Source organism: Nomascus leucogenys, chromosome 16 (assembly GCF_006542625.1).
Source record: "Nomascus leucogenys isolate Asia chromosome 16, Asia_NLE_v1, whole genome shotgun sequence".
Classification (NCBI taxonomy): domain Eukaryota; kingdom Metazoa; phylum Chordata; class Mammalia; order Primates; family Hylobatidae; genus Nomascus; species Nomascus leucogenys.
Window position 1 is genome coordinate 75,830,739 of NC_044396.1, and position 20,806 is coordinate 75,851,544.

General features: G+C 37.8%; 1 protein-coding gene across 2 annotated transcripts in view; it reads left to right on the forward strand.

Annotated features, from left to right (window-relative positions):
• FAM91A1 (family with sequence similarity 91 member A1) overlaps nucleotides 1–20,806 on the forward strand; it is a 46,584-nt gene that overhangs the window by 15,246 nt on the left and 10,532 nt on the right. The window contains exons 9-18 of one of the 2 annotated variants that reach the window (XM_003256183.2): nucleotides 888–994; nucleotides 1,495–1,533; nucleotides 2,043–2,155; nucleotides 2,905–3,020; nucleotides 3,671–3,783; nucleotides 4,077–4,163; nucleotides 6,033–6,165; nucleotides 14,023–14,171; nucleotides 15,446–15,580; nucleotides 15,700–15,813. In XM_003256183.2, coding sequence (XP_003256231.2) covers nucleotides 888–994; nucleotides 1,495–1,533; nucleotides 2,043–2,155; nucleotides 2,905–3,020; nucleotides 3,671–3,783; nucleotides 4,077–4,163; nucleotides 6,033–6,165; nucleotides 14,023–14,171; nucleotides 15,446–15,580; nucleotides 15,700–15,813 — 1,106 coding nt within the window. The remainder of the gene's footprint in view (nucleotides 1–887; nucleotides 995–1,494; nucleotides 1,534–2,042; nucleotides 2,156–2,904; nucleotides 3,021–3,670; nucleotides 3,784–4,076; nucleotides 4,164–6,032; nucleotides 6,166–14,022; nucleotides 14,172–15,445; nucleotides 15,581–15,699; nucleotides 15,814–20,806) is intronic. The other variant, XM_030795193.1, reaches the window with a different exon arrangement.

Sequence of the window (20,806 nt, forward strand, 5' to 3'; positions counted from 1 at the left end):
TCTTAATTTTCACTGTTAGGAATAATTTAAATTTTCGGGTACAATTAGATGATATTAGGGCCAGGGGACATAAGGATACCCAAATGCTACTATGGCCTAGGCAATCCTCCTTCTCAGGATATTTTCAAGGTAAATGTACCCACAGGGGAGAATGGCAAAGGAAAGCATAGAGCTTGCCTTTTATTGGCTGGGCAGAGCACTTTGGTAATCAGATTAGAATATTTGGATCAAAGAGATAGAAGTGAGTGTGAATGAACATTCAGGTGGAGAGTGATGTTTGGGCTGCCCACTGTGCTAAAGGGGATCTTGACCCTGTTGCCACTGAGTCCCACTGGGGAGGATACCAGAAAAGAAAGCCCCAAAGAACGAGTTAGCCCAGTGACTCCTGGTAAACATGATGGTCATGCAGATGAATTTCCCTTTTTAGGATGGAGTAGGGATGATGGGGAGACAGAGCCAATACTTTGCATCCACCTGGTTTTCGTATAGCATAGCAACTCTTGCAGTCATTTGCTTTTCAGCTTTGGCCCCTGCTGCCTATGAGGCATCAAAAACACATGTATCAGAAACCCTTTGCAGGCTCCCCCATTCTGAAGCAGCCCCTGTTCCCTCGCCCTTCTGCCAAGTCCCTGTCATCCGGCATTTCTGAGTTACCTGTCTCAGTAACTCTGAGAGTTCCATGGTGAATTAAATGAACTCTGTGGATTTCGTGTCTGTGTAGGTATTGTTGTAGAGTTTCAGAAAACTTGCTGTGGAGTGGATAAATAAATCAAAAGCTGCATTCAGTCCCTAAGTTAGAGGTTTCTTTTTTTAATTAGATGTGTAAATTATACTTTCTTGTTTTATAAAATTGTATCACTGAGAAAAATCTCTTCTGTTTGTTTTAGTTCCACCTCTTGAAGGTTTTGTAATGAATCGAGTGCAAGGTGATTATTTTGAAACTCTGCTCTATAAGATATTTGTTTCAATAGATGAGCACACAAATGTTGCAGAGGTAAGTTTGACAATGTCTCATGAAAATATAATCTCAAGATTATAAGTTTGTGTAAAGTAAGTAAAGTTATTTAATATGGTAATATGTTTTTAAAATCTCCATATGGGGAGATCATACCATTATTACACTTAAATGTCATTATTCTTAACGTTAATTCTTATAAGTGTATATTAAAATTTAAGTTTATAATTTGGTTAACTTTTTATATGACTTTTTATACTAAAGTATTGCAGACTATATTGATCTATCCAGGAATTTTATTTTAAATGAGACAAAATTAAAGAGTAAGGAATCTTAAATTGTTATGGTCACTCCCTGGATTTGTACGATAAGGATCTTAGAGATAGGGAAAGAAGAAAGTTCTGAATTCAAAATTTATTCAGTCTTCTAATTATTCTTAACTTAAAATTTTGCTGATTATGATTATATTGGTATATTACAACTGTGTAATGTGCTATTAATTCTAAGAATGTAAAAATAAATTTTAATTTTATCTCCAGCTTGCAAATGTCCTTGAGATTGACTTATCCCTGGTTAAGGTATGTTATTTTTATACTCATTTACTTGTGATGTGATAACTGAGTGGATTTTACTAGTAGATTTTTATCTTGATAAGCTACTGAGAAACGAAGACATTGAGATTGTTGTTACCTGTCTGAGAGAGCGGGCACAGTAAAGGGGCACTTGCGAAGACAGGAAAGAGCAGGATAAGGGGCCCTGAATTGGGATTCAAACACATGGACTGAAAAGAGAGCACTCATGCAAGAAGCAGCCCAAGCAGTATCTTGTAGTGAGGTCCGTTAAAGCAACAACTCTTGCTTCATTAGGGGTAGATGTAGGGAGGGCAAGGCCAGAGAGTTGGAAACATTCCCTCCTGTACATTTATGAAGACCTTAAGGGAGGAGCAGGTCTACTGAGAATAGTTTCTCGTTACGGGATGAAAATGTTTGAGAATCACTATTAGTCTATTACACTATTTTTTCTCTACAAATATTCTGATGTCTGGTTTATTTCAAATGCTAATTAGTTTCCTTTATATTCCTTTCAGAATGCTGTTTCAATGTATTGCCGATTGGGCTTTGCCCATAAGAAGGGACAAGTAATTAATCTGGATCAACTTCATTCATCATGGAAGAATGTTCCATCCATAAACAGATTAAAGTAACTTAAATTTATTCAATATGAGATATTAGACTTTCCTTTTGAAAAGACATTTAATTTTACATTTATTTATTTATTTATTTATTTATTGAGACAAAGTCTCTCTCCGTCGTCCAGGCTGGAGTGCAGTGGCGCAATCTCGGCTCACTGTAATCTCCACCTCCCCGTTTCAAGCGATTTTCATGCCTCAGCCTCCTGTGTAGTGGGGACTATAGGTGTGCACCACCATGCCCAGCTAATTTTTTGTGTTTCTGTTAGAGGTGGGGTTTCACCATGTTAGCCAGGCTGGTCTTGAACTCCTGGCCGCAACTAATCCACCCACCTTGGCCTCCCAAAGTGTTGGGATTGCAGGTGTGAGCTACTGCACCTGGCCCAGAAATTTTATTTATTCAACCTGTCAGTTGAGGTGAGCCCTTTATATTAGTGATTTTTAATCATGTGTGTGTGTTACAGATCTTTTTTGGAATATTATGAAAACTAAGAAGCCTTTTCCCAGAAAAAATGCAAATAAATCTTTTACATAAAATCTTGAAGGGTTCTTGAATTTTCTGAAGCCTATCCATGGATCTTAGTTAAGAACCCTTGTTGTATGTAGGCAGAGCATTTTTGGGCTGCGTCTTAATTTTGGGCTTGAATATAAGACTGGATTTTGATGGATTGTTCGTAATTTAAGTCTTAACTTCAGTAGATATTTTAATGTAAGGTCATTTATATGATTTTTAAAAAGCAAATGCATTCTTCATTAATAGGAGTACCTTAGATCCACAGAAGATGCTCTTGTCATGGGATGGAGGGGAAAGTAGGAGTCCTGTACAAGAAGCTTCATCGGCAACTGACACTGATACAAATAGTCAAGAAGATCCAGGTTAGCAGTAACTCAGTTTAACATAGAGTCTGTCTGTAGGTACGGCACATGTCCAAACATACACTCTTACAGTTATCTTCTAGTTTTATTTTAGATTTTATTCAATACGCAGTCTTTGAGTGTTTCACTATGTTTTGGGCACTGTGCTAAGTCCTAGGTGTGTACAATTGACAAGAATATGGTACCTTTCTTCTAAGAATTAAGTCTAAGGAGGGAGAAGGGAATGTGACCAAACAAATTACAACAACATGGGCACCGATTATAATGCTTTTAGGGTGCAAAGAGGAAGAAACCCTTAATTGGCTAGAGAGGTTTGGGAAGCCTTCACAGAGAAGATGTTATTTGAGCTAAGAATGAAGAAGAGCCTGCCAGCTGGTCAGGGAAGGAAAGCCGTTTCAGCCCAAGAGAATGGTGAGGCTAAGCCCAAAGGGAAACACAGCATAGTGGACAAGGCCTAGGGTTAAATGCTTTTTAATATTCTTTGTGCTTCAAAATAGGTATGGCTGGAACTTCTTATGACTATAATAGTGCCTTTTTAAAATTATGTACTTTCTGGTTATCAAATAAAGCTGAAATGGAATACTTTCACTCCAAATGGTAAGCAAAGAATAATTTCCATTTACTTGATTTTACATTATGGTGTTTTTCAGCTGACACAGCCAGTGTAAGCAGCCTGAGTCTGTCTACAGGACACACGAAGCGCATCGCATTCCTGTTTGACTCCACTCTTACTGCCTTCTTAATGATGGGAAATCTTTCACCAGTAAGCCCAATTCTTGTTTAAATATGAAGGTGTTTAAAATAAATACTAGATATAAAATAATTTAGTGCTTTTGTATCTTTTTAAAAATACAACATTTATTCCCGAAGCACAACTGACTTAGAGGAGTATAATAACTTTCAGGGAGGGTCCTTTTGTAATTGGAAGAATTAGCCCCTCACCGCCCCCCGATCCTTAAGTTTAAATATATTTGAAAGGATAATATAAATATTAGATATTATGCTTAGCATAAAAAGGGAGAAGTAGAACTTTAATATTTTGTTTCTTTTTTTCAGAACTTGAAAAGTCATGCAGTCACAATGTTTGAAGTAGGCAAACTCTCAGATGAGTCTCTGGACAGTTTTCTTATAGAACTAGAAAAGGTAAATGTAGATTGCATGTTAGGGGATGTTAGGGCATTTGGAATCTTTCCTTGCTTGGCAGAATGCCAGTTATACAGTCTGTTGATTTGGATGGGCTTTTGGTGTATTCTTGCTCGTTCCTACCTCATTCCCCAACTTAGTACTCTGACAGTCATTTAGACTTAAACATATTGAGTGGGTGAATTGATTTTGTGATTTTTAAAGTGATATGTCTACCTCATCTAATTCTTAACATAATTTGATATAACGAAGAAATGGGGTATAGAAATTTTAGTCTGTAATTTTTTAAGTTGAATTTTTTCTAAAATAGCCTTTCAATTTTTTTTCTGGTATGACTCTCTAAGATCACCTCTGAAGCAGTTTGATTTGAAGTTTTTGTTCCATTTACCTTGAATCTGGAACAATGTCCCTGGGTATCATATTTATGTCCGCTCTCACTATCCCTTGTAGCATCTTGAAGACTTCAGCCATATTTGCTCTTAACCACCTTTTTCCCCGTGAGTACAGCCCTAGTTTTCCTTAGCTCTAAATAAATCTGATTGCCCTTTATTGGTGTTTTTCATTCTTTGGATATTTTATTCTGTCCTCTTTGTATTCAAATAGTTTCTGTGCCTAATCTGTTCCTTGACTAATACTTTTGGTGCCTTTTGTGCTTTATGATGAACTTTGTATATTAAATGTGCTGTTTAGAGAATTTGTGGTGATTCTGTAACTCCTTTATATCATAAAAAAAAAAAGACCGTAACATTTTTCACTGCTCTGACTCCATAGGATTTTTACTTTTATTAGTGCAGAAATATGTGTGAGATAATTCTTTGCTATTAATTGGTCTCTTTTACTTTTACCTTTATACTGCCATTTATTTCTTCATGCTTCTTTATTTGTTAACCCCATTTCTTATTGTATATTATCTTTTACTAATAAATTTCTTACTATGTTACTGCACATTTCAAGTCCTGGTTTCCTGATTTTTATCTTTTTTTCACCTCAGCTAGTCTTTTATCAAATGTAGCAAATTGCAAGATGACTTCTGCTGTTTTACTCACTCATAAATCTATGTTCTTTTTCATCACAAAGTCATTCTTGGGAAAGCCTTTCAGTCTGAGGCTTAGTTTTTAAAGTGGATTCTTAGCTATTTTTTAAGTAGTTTGATCTTGATTAAGATTGATTTTTTAAATTTATGCAAATCTGATTTAGTTATTTTCCTGTTGGTAGACCTATCATTCCATTTTCTGTGTTGTTTCTGGGATATATGTGTCTCTACTTATGAAAAGGTGACTTATTCAGAAGAGCATGCATTAAACTATAAGGCCAGTGAAGGCAGGGGTTTTGTCCATTACTCTGTCTTTATCTCCTAGGGAGGTCATAGTCCATAGGAGGCACTAAGTAAATCTTTGTTGAGTGAATTTAAGCTGTGTGTTCAGCAATGGTGAACAGCTATGTTGAATCACAGACTCCAGTGTCTCTTGTAACTGGTAATACAGAATTGTGAACAAAGTGATGAGAATTACAGGTAAAACTGGTGACCTTGGATTGGAGTACTTTCCTAGATGGAGCAGAATATGGGTTTTAGAGTTGTTTAAGCACTCTGTTTGAATCATATGGAACACATAACATATAATGCTATAACTTAGCATTATTCAGTTGCTAAAATTGTTAGTCTTAGTTGAAGTAATTTCTATCTTCATAGATGTAGTAAAATTGGGAACTCAACCAAGACTGAGGTTAATAACTTGTTTCAGTATTGCCTGGGCAAATTTTTGATTTACTACTTTTGAATAATGTCTTATATCTCTATTATATGATTATTAGAGTGAATGGCATAAAAGTGGTATTTTTCTTGCAAAAATCTATTTTCTCTTGGTTTAGGTTCAGAGCACTGGTGAAGGAGAAGCACAGAGATATTTTGATCATGCACTTACTCTGAGAAACACAATACTGTTTCTGCGTCATAACAAAGATCTAGTTGCGCAAACTGCACAGCCAGACCAACCCAGTTATGGTATGATAAATATATTTAATTTTGAAGACGTGATCATATGAAACTTTTTCTGAGAAATTAAACAGATCATGCTCACTTATGTAATCATCACTTATATATTTTGTGTAGATAGCATATCGAATTTATAACTAGAGGCCTGTTTTGTGAATTTCTTGCTTGTTAACTGTTTCTTAACCTTATTTTACTTCTTCTCTTCTCATGTGCCACTAACATTTATAGTATTTAAATCAGTTCAATACCTACAAAAGTGTTAGAATGTTAATTTATTGAAGTAGCTGGATGGAATTTAGAACAGGCATCAGCTCTGAGGGGTGAACAAGGGCAAAATTTTAGTTAATGTAGGAAGCATAAAATTTCAAGAATGAAAGATTCCATCGTAATGAAAAGAATAAAGAGGAGCCTTCTGTTCAAATGCTACTGCAATACTTACCAAAAGATTTTACTTTTAAAAAGGAAATAGATAATTCTTTTTAAAGAGTAAAAGAAGTAGTGGCAATTTTAAGGTATTGATGAACTTTAATGGAGCTGTTGCGCTACTGGGCACTCTCAGTTTTGTGATAGTTGGGGGTTCCCAAACTTTAGTTGAATTGATGGTGTCAGAATTTCTACCCAGATGGGGATTTGGATTCAGTAGGTTTTGAGGTGTGGCATGGCACTCAGAAATGTGTGTTTTTTAAAAGATGATTCCAATGCTCAGCTAGGCTTGGGCACCACTGCATGAGCACTTGGCGCAAGTTCTTAGACATTCACAAGAGTTGTGTCTTGGGGCTTCATGGGTCCTCAATACCACTATAACATTTAATTTTGATTAGTTTCATTTACCTAAAAACTATTTTTCTGGCCAAGAACATCAGTTTCTTAATCATCTCCATTTTCATTTATTCTCTCACTAGCATCTGGCTTTCTTTTCAGCTCAATTTTAAAATTGAGGGAGGATTCAGCTGTTACTTAACAAGCTGTCACATAGGTGAGAACAAACATGCTGGGTAGTTTACTTGAGTGAGGCTAGACTCACTTGGTATCAAGTGATTCACTTCTGCAGCCTTAATATGCCTTATATGAAGAATTACAAATTGTTACATACTGGGGCTCTTTTTGAGATCATTCATAAATAGTTAAAACTGAGAATATTAAATCGCCAAATGCCAAGAGTCTGAAGCACTTACTGGTAGGCATTTGTTGATGGATAACCATTTTTGGTTAATAAATACTAAATCATGTGATGAAGCAGTGATGAGTGGCACAGTCTTGAAGATGTCTTTGGATATAAAACTCCTGGAATTTCTGGGACTTTTTAGTGATTTATGGAGATAATGCATTAGATGATTTGAAATATTCTGTTAAAGCTGTCTTGAAATACATTGTCCTTTCCTGCCTATCACAGAATCTGAGAACGTTAGAGAGTACTAGTGACCAGTGAAGTGTAACTCCTATTATAGATAAGAAATTGTAGTTTATATTAGCTAAATCTTCTGCTTGTTTTTTAATCATCAAAGCCCATATTATTAGTAAATGGAAGAGCCAGGAATGGAAGACTTGAATCTGTGTCTGTTGATTTTTTTCCATTGCCCTGTCCCTATATTATCTTCTCTTGAACGCTAAGCTTTGTATTCATTTACCCATAAACATTTGTTTCTTAGTAGTCTGGGCTAAACTTTTTCCCCATGAATAGTCAGTGTACCATGAAGTAAGTTAAGTGGTAAATCTAAACCTATTCTCTATGGAAATAGTCCTGTGCAATCCTAACCTTTAAGATGGGTTTAATGTTAGACTGTTCCTGACCCTAGTTGGAGATTTAATTGCTTAGAATAATTGCTGGGTCTCCAAAGTTAAATTTGATGAATGCCTCCCCTTAAGACCAAACCTGCAATTACTTTTGAAATTTCATTTTTGCTACCAGCATTTCTTAGCTGAGCTCCTCATCTGAATTGCAGAACATGGAAATGATTGGCATGACTATTTCTCAGTTTTTCTAATGATGGTGCACATTAGTACCGTTCTCAATGCATGAAAAAAGTCATTCGTTCTATGTAGAGGATATCTTAGGGCATTAAGGCTTCATGCTCAGCCTGTTGAGAAATGTTGCTTTCTGCAGGTACTGGGCTTGGTAACTGAAACTTAAACTCTTTTTTAGAAAAGAAATTCTCTGCCGGGCGTGGTGGCTCATGCCTGTATTCCCAGCACTTTGGGAGCTCGAGGCAGGCAGGTCACTTGAGGTCAGGAGTTCAAGACCAGCATGGCCAACATGGTGAAAACTCGTGTTTACTAAAGATATAAAAATTAGCCAAGTGTGGTGGCAGGCACCTGTAATCTCAGCTACTCGGGAGGCTGAGGCAGGAGAATTGCTTGAACCTGGGAGGCTGAGGTTGCAGTGAGCTGAGATGACACCACTGCACTCCAGCCTGGGTGACAGACTGAGACTCCATCTCAGAAGAAAAAAAAGAAATCCTCTAGTATTGATGCTTTAAGCATCTTGTTTGAGGAAAAAGAATTTTCTTTTTGTGTCACTAATAATTTATACTTTGGGTATATCATGTAGTACTTGTTATCTACTATAAAATAAAAGCGTTGCAATATTATACAAGCAAACTCTGTTATACTTGGAACTAGTTTCTTAGTCCTAAGAGTCCTTAATCCCTTGGTTTTAAATAGCACGGCGCAATGCTTACAAATAAAAGCGATGTGTGGTCTGTTTTTTTCTCATTTTATAAGCATGATTTTTTCCCCCAGGTATCTTTGTCTTTAAAAGGACATTGTTTAACTGTGATTAGTATAAGTCAGACATAAAAACCACTGTTTATAATTTGGCAGCCTAGTACTGTGGAAATGTTTAGGAATTAAACCACGTTTGTAGGAAAGGAATCACAGTTGTCAAGCTATTAGAAACGTGTTCTAACCACCATGAGCTCTTTAGACTTCCTACTTTCCCTATTTTAGTATACATTAAATATTATCTATAGTTGACATTGATAATGTTGAATTTTGCCTGAAGGTTAAGACATCCCTTCACCCTTTTGTGTTTTGGGAAGGGGCTTAGTGCAAGGGCCCACTTTTTCCCTGTATGACTTAGATAAGATTCACAGGTGAATTCCCCACTCCTTTCTGTTCACCTATGACAAGGTCAGAAACAGATCCTCCAAATTCCCTTTCTTTGCCTCATAAGCAGTGGGCTGAACTGCCTATTCTGAATTATCAATCAGAACAAAATGCTTGTTAGCCAAAGCTTGTTTAAGCTTCTCTTGTTCTTCCAGCCACATATTAGCCAAAGCTTGTTTAAGCTTCTCTCCTTCTTCCAGCCCCATGAACTTTGACTCACCCTCAACCTGAGCCAGGATGTAGCCCTTCCTTTAGGAACCCTCCCAGAAAATATGCTGACCTTATGGTTAAACATTCTGTGATCTGCTATCCTATACCTCACCCTGACATCCCACTTCCTCACACCCCATGCTTTCCATCTACCCTTCATTGGTGATGTTAATTTTGATCACCCAGTTAATGCATTGTCTGATTTTTCCACTGTATAGTCAACTATTTATTTTCTCTCACAACTGATAAGCAATCGGTGGGGAAAATACTTTGAGACCATGCAGATATCCCACTCCTCATCAGTGTTTCTTCCTAGATTTAGAATCCATTGGTGGTTCTTGCCTGAACCATTCTGTACTTTGATGGTTGGAAATTGGTAATTTTTCCCCCTCTTTAGCACTTCTGCCATATTTAACAGTTGTGACCAGGCATTCTCTCGTATTCTCTGTATGAATTTATGAATTCTTGTCTTTTCAGTAGTCTGTGATTAGTCATTATTGTCTCTCAATTATTTTTGTGCCCCAGTTTTCTCAGATTTTGCCATGAGGTTTTCCTTTAAGCTTGGCTCATGTCTCCTTTCTCCTTATGACATGCCTCCAGGTTTCTCCCCTAAGCAATTCTTTACTTTCTGGCCAAGCAATAGCATCTTATTGTGTATTTATTCTGCCTCAGTCCTGGAATCAGCCATTTGTCCTAGCAGCCTAATTTCTTTTACTGGGGATTGCTATTCGAGACCAAGATACTGGTGTTAGTTGTGCTCATTGCTTCTAGGCATTTTCAGGAGGCCATTATATGTATATATCTATATTTTTAGATGTATTCTTGCTTGAAGGAGGATATAGCTACCTTGATCTTCTGAAGTTTCTTTTAACATTAAATATCTCTTTTTAGAGAGCAATAGGATTTGGCATTTTTCAAAAGGATTAAGAATAAGAATGCTTAAAATCTGTTGTATGTTGAGTGAGTTCATGCTCTATGGACCAGAAATCTAGGGTACACATTTCCAAATGAGGAGCTCTTGCCCCTATACTAAAATGAGGACTTGGCTATGATTCTCTTTGTAGAGATCGGAAACTGAAGGAGAGAAGCACATAGCTTCTCCTGGCACTTAGGCTTTCGTAATACAGTTGACAAGTGAACAATGTGGCTATGAATTGCACAGGTCCACTTATGGGCTGACTTTTATGAGTAAACGTTTTGGATCATTTTTTGGAAATTTGTGACAACTTGAAAAAACTTGCAGACAAACCTCATAGCCTAGAAATGTCAAAGAAGTTAAGGAAAAGTTACATATGTCATGTATGCATAAAATATATGTAGATACTAGTCTATTTTATCATTTATTACCATAAAATATATACGGATCCATTATAAAACATTCAAACATATCAAAACTTAATGCACACGTTTACAGATCATACAGAGACATTGCAGTTGAAAGAAATGTAAATAAATGGAAAGATATAGTATTAAGCTGTAACTGCATACAATTACCTGTCGTACATATGGTACTACGGTAATAATTTTGTAGGTATCTCTTGTTGCTATTGTGGTGAGCTCAAGTGTTGTTATCTACTTGAGTACCTGCTTAAAATGCCCTGTGACGCTGATCATCTCTGAGTGAGCAATTTGTCTTTACATTAAATTGCCTATTGCAGTTAAAAGTGATCTCTCGTGGTTCTCTCATATTTTTCATTGATTTAGTGCAGTACCATAAACCTTGAATAACACTAGGGGAGCCATACAGAGAGCCACTAGTGATGCTGGAAATTCTCCCAAGAAGCGGAGAAAAGTCGTAACATTACAAGAAAAAGTTGAATTGCGTGGTATGTACTGCAGATTGAGATCTACAGCTGCAGTTGCCCATCATTTCAAGATAGGTAAATCCAGTGTAAAAGACAATTGTTAAATAAGAGAAGGAAACTTATGAAGCTGTTTTTACATCTATGCAACAGGCATGAAAACATTGCACTTTTTGCAGAATTCTTTTTCTCATATTGAAAATGCAGGAGTAAGGCCTCCTCAGAAGCAGAGGCCGCTCTGCTTCCTATACAGCCTGCAGAACCATGAGCCAATTAAACCTATTTTCTTCATAAATTACGCGGTTGGAGGTATTTCTTTATAGCAATGCAAGAACGGAGTAATACAGATACCATTAAGAAAATCATTGAGGAGAAAGGATATCTGCCTAAAGAGGTCTTTAATGCATGCAAAAGTGTCCTATTCTGGAAAAAAATGCCATTTATTAGTAAGGAAGAGAAATGAGCACCAGGATTTAAGGCAGGAAGGAGCAGGCTTACTACTGTTTTGTGCAAATGTAGTCAGGTTTCTGGTCAGGACTGCGCTTATCTATAAAGCTGCTGAGCCTTGAAGGGAAAAGATAAATGCCAGCTGCCAGTCTTTTGGCTATACAGCAGAAGGGCCTGAGCAACAAGAACCCTTTTTCTGGACTGGTTCCTTTGATGTTTTGTCCCTGAAGTCAGGAAGTACCTTACCAATAAGGGACTGCCTTTTAAAGTTCTTTTGGTACTGGACAGTGGTCCTGGTTAACCCAGGCAGAACCCGCATGAATTCAACACTGAAGGCATTGAAGTGATCTGCTTGTCCCCAAACACAGTGTCTCCGATTCAGCCTCTAAATCAGGGGGTTATAATGACCTTTAAGGCTTTTTACACACAGTAGTCTATAGAAAGGATTGTCTGCGCTATGGAAGAGAACTCTAATAGAACCTCATGAAAGTCTGGAAGAATTGCACCACTGAAGATGCCATCATTGTTTTAGAAAAAGCAGTGAAGGCCATCAAGCCTAAAATAATAAATTTCTGCTGGAGAAAACTGTCTAGATGTTGTACCTGACTTCACAGGATTTACAACAGAGCTAATCTAGGAAATAATGAAAGAGATTTTGGATATGGCTAAAAGGTGGGGAGTGAAGGGCCTTTTTTTTTTTTGAGATGGAGTCTTGGTCTGTTGCCAGGCTGGAGTGCAGTGGCACAGTCTCAGCTCACTGTGACCTCCGCCTCCCGGGTCAACCGATTCCCCTGCCTCAGCCTCCCGAGTAGCTGGAACTATGGGTATGTGCTACCACTCCCGGCTAATTTTTTGTATTTTAGTAGAGACCATGTTGACCAGGATGGTCTCGATCTCCTGACCTCGTGATCCGCCCACCTCGGCCTCCCAGAGTGCTGGGATTACAGGCATGAGCCACTGTGCCCGGCCTGAAGCGTTTTAAGATATGGGTCTTGGCTGGGCATGGTGACTCATGCCTGTAATTCCAACACTTTGGGAGGCCGAAGTGGGTAGATAACGAGGTCAGGAGATCGAGACCATCCTGGCCAACATGGTGAAACCTGTCTCTACTAAAAATACAAAAATTACCTGGGTGTGGTGGCGCCTGCCTATAGTCCCAGCTGCTCGGGAGGCTGAGGCAGGAGAATCACTTGAACCTGGGAGACAGAGGTTGCAGTGAGCCGAGATGGCGCACCTGCACTCCAGCCTGGTGACAGAGTGAGACTCCGTCTCAAAAAAAAAAAAAAAAAAAAAAAAAAAAAAAGATACAGCTCTTGAATTTCTTCAAGAGCTAATAGATAGACACCTTGATGGAGATGGGTGCTTCCAAATGAGTGCCAGACAATGAGGAAGACATAGAAAAAGCAGTGCCAGAAAATAAATTGACATTAGACCGTCTGGCAGGATTCTGATTATTCAAGACTGCTTTTGACTTCCGTGCACTCTTCTATGATGCAGACACTGCAACTAAAGCAGATGGCGAAAGAAGAATTGGTACTGTATAGAGACATTTTTAGATACATTAAGAACCAAGAAAGTTAGATGGAACTTACAGTGTGTTTCCGTAAAGTTACACCCATCATGCCTGCCTCTCCTGCCTCCCCTTCCACCTCTTCTGCCTCTGTCACCTTGGAGACAACAAGCCCAGCCCTTCCTCTTCCTCCTCCTCTTCAGCCTATTTACTGTGAAGATGAGGAAAAAGACTTTTATGATGATCCACTTCCAGTTAATAGTAATATAGGTTTTCTTCCTTATGATTTTCTTTTTTCTAGCTTTATTGTAAGAATATAGCATATAGTACATATAACATAGAAAATATGTATTAATCAACTGTTCATGTTATTGGTAAGGCTTCCAGTCAGCAGTAGGCTATTAGTAGTTAAGTCATCGGGAAGTCTGAAATTATATACAGATTTTTGACTGTGCAAGGCGTCAGCATCTGTAAATCCTCTGGTCAAGGGTCAACGGTATGCCACTGTTGTAATCTGGAGAGAGGAAGTACGGTAAAACAAGTACATTTTGTTGCAGTAAAAAGTAACCTGAAGTAGATGATTATCCGTCTAGACCAAAGAATAAAACATTTTAGCTTTGCATCTTAAAGTGTCTTGGTGGTCTCCTAGGAAGTTTGGTACTTCTTAATAGAGTTACTCTACCTTAAAAAGAAAATTTAAAATCTTAAGTCAGTTATCAATATTGCGTCTTCAACATTTTTGTTTCACACTGTCAGTCTTTTATTCTCTGTGTGTGCTTGACCATAACTCAGGTTTTCCTCTGGATCTCTTACGCTGTGAAAGCCTTCTTGGTTTGGACCCTGCAACTTGCAGCAGAGTTCTAAACAAAAATTACACGCTGCTTGTTTCCATGGCTCCCCTCACCAATGAAATCCGGCCTGTCAGCAGCTGCACCCCTCAGGTAAAGACCTACTTGGAAGATCCACTTGGTAGTGTCATGAGTCCCGTCAGTTTTGTTTTCTTCTCTATCTGCAGATACCAACTATTAAAATCACTGAATCATAGAAAGCAATTTTGTATTTTATGCCTTTGTAAGATGGTATGTTCAATTTGTGGAGTGTAATTGATATATTTTATATAAGTATCACCTAGTGACTTGTGACACATTAGATTAAAATTTATTCATGTACAGAATGTTTTAAAGAGAATGTTTTAGGATGCTCCAGAAAGGAAGCTGGCATTATTTTGAGGGATAAGATAAATTTAATTAGGAAAAGTTAAATGTCTTTGAAGTGGGGCTGTGATTCTGAATAAGCTGAAAAGAAAAGATGGTGCTTGAAAGCTAGAACTCTGGTTAACTGTATAATTTGTATGTGAAAATTCCTTCTGGACTTTTACTTAAAAAATATATATATATATCAGTTGCATTCATTTGTACACTTAACAAGGAAGTTGTGGCCTGTGCCATTTTCAGAGTGGGGATTATGTTGCTGTTCTTCAGTGCTGCATCTTACCTGGTTTCCTAGACAATGCAGGGTTTAATGATGTAGCAGAAAGGGATTCTTGTACACAGTTAATTTGCCTATGTTCTAGCTGCCTCAGTGAGGATCCTGTCTTCACACCAATTTTGTCCTTAGTATTCAACAAGAGATTTGCATCTAACTAACCTTTTTAAAATAATTCTTTGTGCACACCCCCCAACCTCTCCTATTCCTTAACACAACCTCCAGACATGGTAGGAATCCATGAACTACCGAATAAATGGTAAAATGGATGGAAGGGTGGGCGATTCCTCTTGTGAAAATTGTATGTGATTAATGATAATAATAGCTAATACTTTAATATCGAGCTTATTATATTCCAAGTACTGTTTTAAGCTTTTTGAACAACCTTACAACATCCTCTTGAGGTAGATTCTTTATTGCTATTTTATAGATTGAGCAAAATGAGGCACAGAGAGCTTAAGTAACCTTCCTGAGGTGATACGGCTGGATGGGTAAAACCAAGATACCAAACTAGGCCGTCTTCTCCAGAGTGCATTCTCTTAATTACAGTGACAAGACATAATTTCTTAATTCCAGTATAAAATAGAAACTATTTTAATGAAACATTTAAAATTATTTTCTTGAGGATAATTGCAGTTAACATTTATGTGAAGGGATTTGCTGTTTGTAAGACTGTTCTCGGTCACTTATGTAACACTTTAACTTTATCTTAACTGTTTTATGATTGCAGCATATTGGACCAGCTATCCCAGAAGTCAGCTCTGTCTGGTTTAAACTGTACATTTATCATATCACTGGACAAGGACCACCATCCCTTTTATTGTCCAAAGGTACAAGACTTCGAAAACTGCCAGATATATTTCAGGTATGTGTGTGAGGTTTGGATGGTTTTTGTGTGTGTGTGTGTGAGCAGTATGCTAGATAACTTCTTAATATTTTCCTTATTTCTGAATGCAATTTTACCTGTTAATTTCTTTTCAATAGAGTTATGATCGATTGCTAATAACGTCTTGGGGCCATGATCCTGGAGTAGTTCCTACCTCAAATGTGCTCACGATGTTGAATGATGCTTTAACACATTCTGCAGTTTTAATTCAGGTACATTTATCTTATTTGAAATAATCAATTTTGACTTTTTAATTATAAAGTTGATAATTTTTCTAGCTTTCTATATTGAGTTGCAATAAAATGTCAGTCATTTGAAATTTATAAAGTTGAAACGTAAAAAATCAGAGATGTGGATTTTAGTCCTGGCTGTTTGGCAGTGTGGGAGTGGTAGAAATAACATGAACTTTGAAGTTAGACCCAGGTTTGCATTGCAGCCTCACCTGCTTGCTGCGTGATCACAATTTTTAAAAATTTTTTTTAAATAATAGCTTTACAGTAGTTTCCCCATCTGTGGGGAATATGTTCCAAGACCCCAGGGGATGCCTGAAACCACCAGTAGTACCCAACCCTATATATAGTATGTGTTTTCATATATATATATATATACACACCTGTGATAAAGTTTCATTTATAAATTAGACATCTCTTACTAGAGATTAACAATTACTAATAAGAAAATAGCATACTGTAATACAAGTTATATGAATGTGATCTCTCTCAAAATATCTTGTTATACTATACTCACCTATTTTCAGACCTTGGTTGACCACAGATAATAACTAAAACCATGGAAAGCAAAACCTCACATAAAAGGGACTACTGTATTGAGTATATAATTCACACTGTACAATTCACCAATTTAAATTGTGCAGTTAAGTGGGTTTTAGTGTGTTCACAGATAGGTACAGCCATCACCACACTCAATTTTAGAACATTTCATTACCTTAAAAAGAAACCCTGTATCCTTTAGTGATCACTTCTATTTTCTCCCCGCTACTTGTCTCCTTCCCCCAGTCTTAAGCAACACTAATCTACTTGTCTCTATAGATTTGCCGAATCTGGGCATTTATGTGCATGGAATCATATATAATATGTGGTCTTTTGTGACTGGCTTCCTTCATTTAACATAATGTTTTCAAGGTTCATAATGTTGTCGTAGTATCAATACTTCATTCCTTTTTTGAGGCCAAATAATGTTCCATTGTATGGCTATGCCACATTTTGTTTATTCCTCCATCAGTTGATGGACATGTGGGTTGTTTTCACCTTTTGGCCATTGTGAAGAATGCTGTCATAAACATTTGCGTACAAGTTTTTCTGTGGACATATGTTTTTATTTCTCTTGTCTATGTATGTATAGGGATGGAATTACTGGGTCATATGGTAATTCCATGTTTAAGCATTTAAGGAACTGTCAGACTGTCTTGCAAAGTGGCTGCGTCATTTTACATTCTCACGGGCACTTGATATTATGTGGCTTTTTGATGGTAACCACCCTAGGGGGTGTGGAATGGTATCTCATTATAGTTTTGATTTACATTTTCCCGAAGACTAATAATGTTGAGCTTCTTTGCATGTGCTTATTGGGCTGTGTGACATTTTTGTGATAAACCTTATACTTTATTTCCCACCTATAAAATGGAGATGGCAATATCTGTTGTATAATAACAAACACTTATAATAATGGCCACTAGTGGTAAGGTAGGCAGTTTATGCTCATAGAATTGAGAGAATGAAATGAAAATGTACGTGTCAAATGTGTAGCACACTTTCTGGCACATAATAGGTTCTCTGTAAAGATTTCGTCAGTTCATCTAACAATTGAATGTGCATATTTTGTGCTAATATGAATATGCAAATAAAACAGGGCCCCGCATCTTCAAGGAATTTAAGGATGGTGGGAAAAGCTGCATAAGCACTCAGTTTCAGTTTATCGAATAGAATTACATATAGTGGAAGACTTAAAAAGAACTATCCAGTCCAGCCTTGGGGCAAGGAGAAGGGCTTAGGGGAGGTTCCTTAGAGAAAGCGAGACCCAGGCTGAATACAAAAGGATGATTTAAAAGAAGCGAGGTAGTAGGGGTCAGCATGATTAAATCTCTGGGCAAGGATTTTTTTTTTTTCTTTTTTCTTTGCTGCTATTTTTCTAGTGCCCAGCACAGTGCTTGGGTCATAGTAGTTGTCCAGTTAGTGCGTGTGGAATAAATAAGAATATGAAGTGACATAACATGCCAGGGCCAATAAGTTGTTTGGTGTGTTTGAGGGGTGAGTTGGAGTGTGAGGGGGTCGCGGTCAGAGACAAGTCTGGAGAAGTAGGTGGGCCCTGCAGTGCCGCCTGCCTTGAGTGTCCTGCCGTGGAGCTGAGAAGTTGACCTGTAGAGTGATGGTAGCAATTACAGGGGGGTAACAGGGATTAACATGGTCAAGTGTGTTTCAGGAATCAACCTTGGGATGATATTGAGAATGGGAGGGAGTGGGGAGACACCTGAAGCAAGAAGACCAATTAGGACTGTGTGTAGTAGTTTAGATAAGAGATAAAGATAGCCCGGATCAAGGACATGGTAATAAGAATTGAAAGGAAAAATGGATTTAAGAACTACTACAAATATACAATTAATAGAATTGATCAGATATCTGAGAGAGATGGGAAGAGGGAAGAAAGATTCTGGGGTATTTGGCTTGTGAAGGTAGAAGGGTGGTGATACCACTACTGTGGGGAACATAGGAGGAAGTGATATCAGAGGAGGTGGTGATACCACTACTCTAGGGAACACAGGAGGAAGTGATATCACGGGAGGTGGTGATACCACCACTCTAGGGAACACGGGAGGAAGAGCACATTTATGGGGCAGATGATGTGTTGTGTTTATATGGTGCCTGTGGTAATTGGAAATATTTTGAAATTCAGATGAGAGGTTAGACAAGAGTGATTAAGTGTCAGCATCAGCTGGTAGATGGTAGTTGAAACCATGAGAGGATGAAATTAGCCAGGGAAAATATGTAGTATGTGGTGGTCGTGGGAGATAGCATCATTGAATGGGCTAGACATGGACTTAAGTCAGACTGCCTAAACTCAGATCTTGGTTCCATCATTTACTATAATCTTAGACAAGTTAAATACCTTTTTGAACTTTAGTGTCTTTACCTATAAACTGGAGATAAAGTTCCCATCTTTTTAAGGTTTTTGAAAAGAATGACTTGAGCACTGTGTTTAGCACATAGGAAGATCTCAGAAAACGTCATTGTGTTGGTAGTGGCAGTAGAAGTACAGTGAAGGAACAATGGGTGATTCCATGAGCTTCAGTTTTCCTTACCTTTAAAATGAAGGGTGGCTGGGTGCAGTGGCTCATGCCTGTAATTCCAGCACTTTGGAAGGCTGAGGTGAATTGCTTGAGCCCAGAAGTTGGAGACCAACTTGGATAACATAGTGAAACTCTGTCTTAATTTATAGTAACAAATCTTTTTTGAACAAAATAAAATGAGAGAGGTGGTTGCCAAGGTCTTTTCTGTAGGTGGTACTTTGTAGGTCAAGCTAAGTAAGGTTTTTTTTTTGGGGGGGGTGGTGGGGGCTAGTGCAAAATATGGATAGAAAAACAAATCAGCAGACAGTACCTGTTTTTATTTATTTTTTTGAGACACGGTCTCACTCTGTCACCCAGGCTGAAGTATGTGGCATGATCACAGCTCACTGCAGCCTCAACTTCCCCCGGGGTTAAGAGATCCTCCTGCCTTAGCGTCCGGAGTAGCTGGGACTACAAGCTCACGCCACCATGCCTGGCTAATTTTTTATAGAGACAGAGTTTCACTATGTTGCCCAGGCTGGTCTCGAACTCCTGGGCTCAAGTGATCCACCCGCCTTGACCTCCAAAAGTGCTGGTTACAGGTCTGAGCCACCGCACCAGGCCAACAGTACTGTTTTTAAAGTGTTTGTTAAGGAGTTTTGCTTTTGCTAAAGAAAAATGCCTTTTTAATTAAATTTGATGGAAATAAATTTATCTTATTGGAATTTAAACGTGTTGCAAGTTAACATTTTTGGTTAAAACCATAATTTATTGCAGCCATCTGGTTTAGGGAATAAAAGAGAGCTCTCAGAAATATATTTAAATAGTTATATGAAACAACGAAAAGAGTATGCTTTCCTTTGGATATATCTGGGTTTCTTGAATTTGAATAATGTATGGGTCTCTCTTAAAGGGAAAAATTTGGAGATCCTCAGTATTAAATTTCTATTATAACAGTTCTAAATACATGTAGACATAAAGTTAAATTCTTCATGCTTCTTGTTATTACACAACTACAAATTCAAATCAAATTTTGGAATTAAATATAAGCAAAGCTTTGAAACAAAACTCAAATGAACAATATTAATTGAATGTGAGAGATGAAACTCAATTATCATTTGTAACATGAGAGTGAAGTGGGTAGACTCAGATTTTTTAAATTTAATTTTTGAACTAATAGTACATTCACATGATTCAAAAATAAAACGTTATTAAAAGGTGGAGAGCCCGGGCACGGTGGCTCACACCTGTAATCCCAGTACTTTGGGAGGCTGAGGCAGGTGGATCACCTGAGGTCAGGAGTTCGAGATCAGCCTGGCCAACATGGAGAAACCCAGTCTCTACTAAAAATACAAAAAAATAGTTAGCCGGGTGTGGTGGCGGGCGCCTGTAATCTCAGCTCCTCAGGAGGCTGAGGCAGGAGAATTGCTTGAACCTGGGAGGTGGAGGTTGCAGTGAGCCAAAATCGTGTCATTGCACTCCAGTCTGGGTAACAGAGCAAGACTCTGTCTTAAAAAAAAAAAAAAAAAAAAAGTATAGAGAGAAAAGTATCACTCCCCTGCTAACCCTGTCTACCAAGTTTCCACTCCCCATCTCTCCTCCAAATCAGATAATTTCATCTGTTCATTTCTCCTGTATCCTTCCAGAGTGTCTTTATGCATATGCAAGTACCTGCACACAGATGTGCGCCTTACCTTTTCCATTTAGCAATTGGAGATCTTTCCATTGCAGGTCATAGCTTTCTTTCATTTATGCACCTCCATTGAAGATATGTCTCCTAATTTAGTTAACCAGTCCCCTGTTGGTGGACATTTTGGTTGTTTCCAATTATATGTAATTATAATATTGTAGCAAGTAATTCTGAATATATTTTATTTCAGGGCAGGTTTTTGAGTTTTGCATTCTTAGCCTGTGGTATGCTA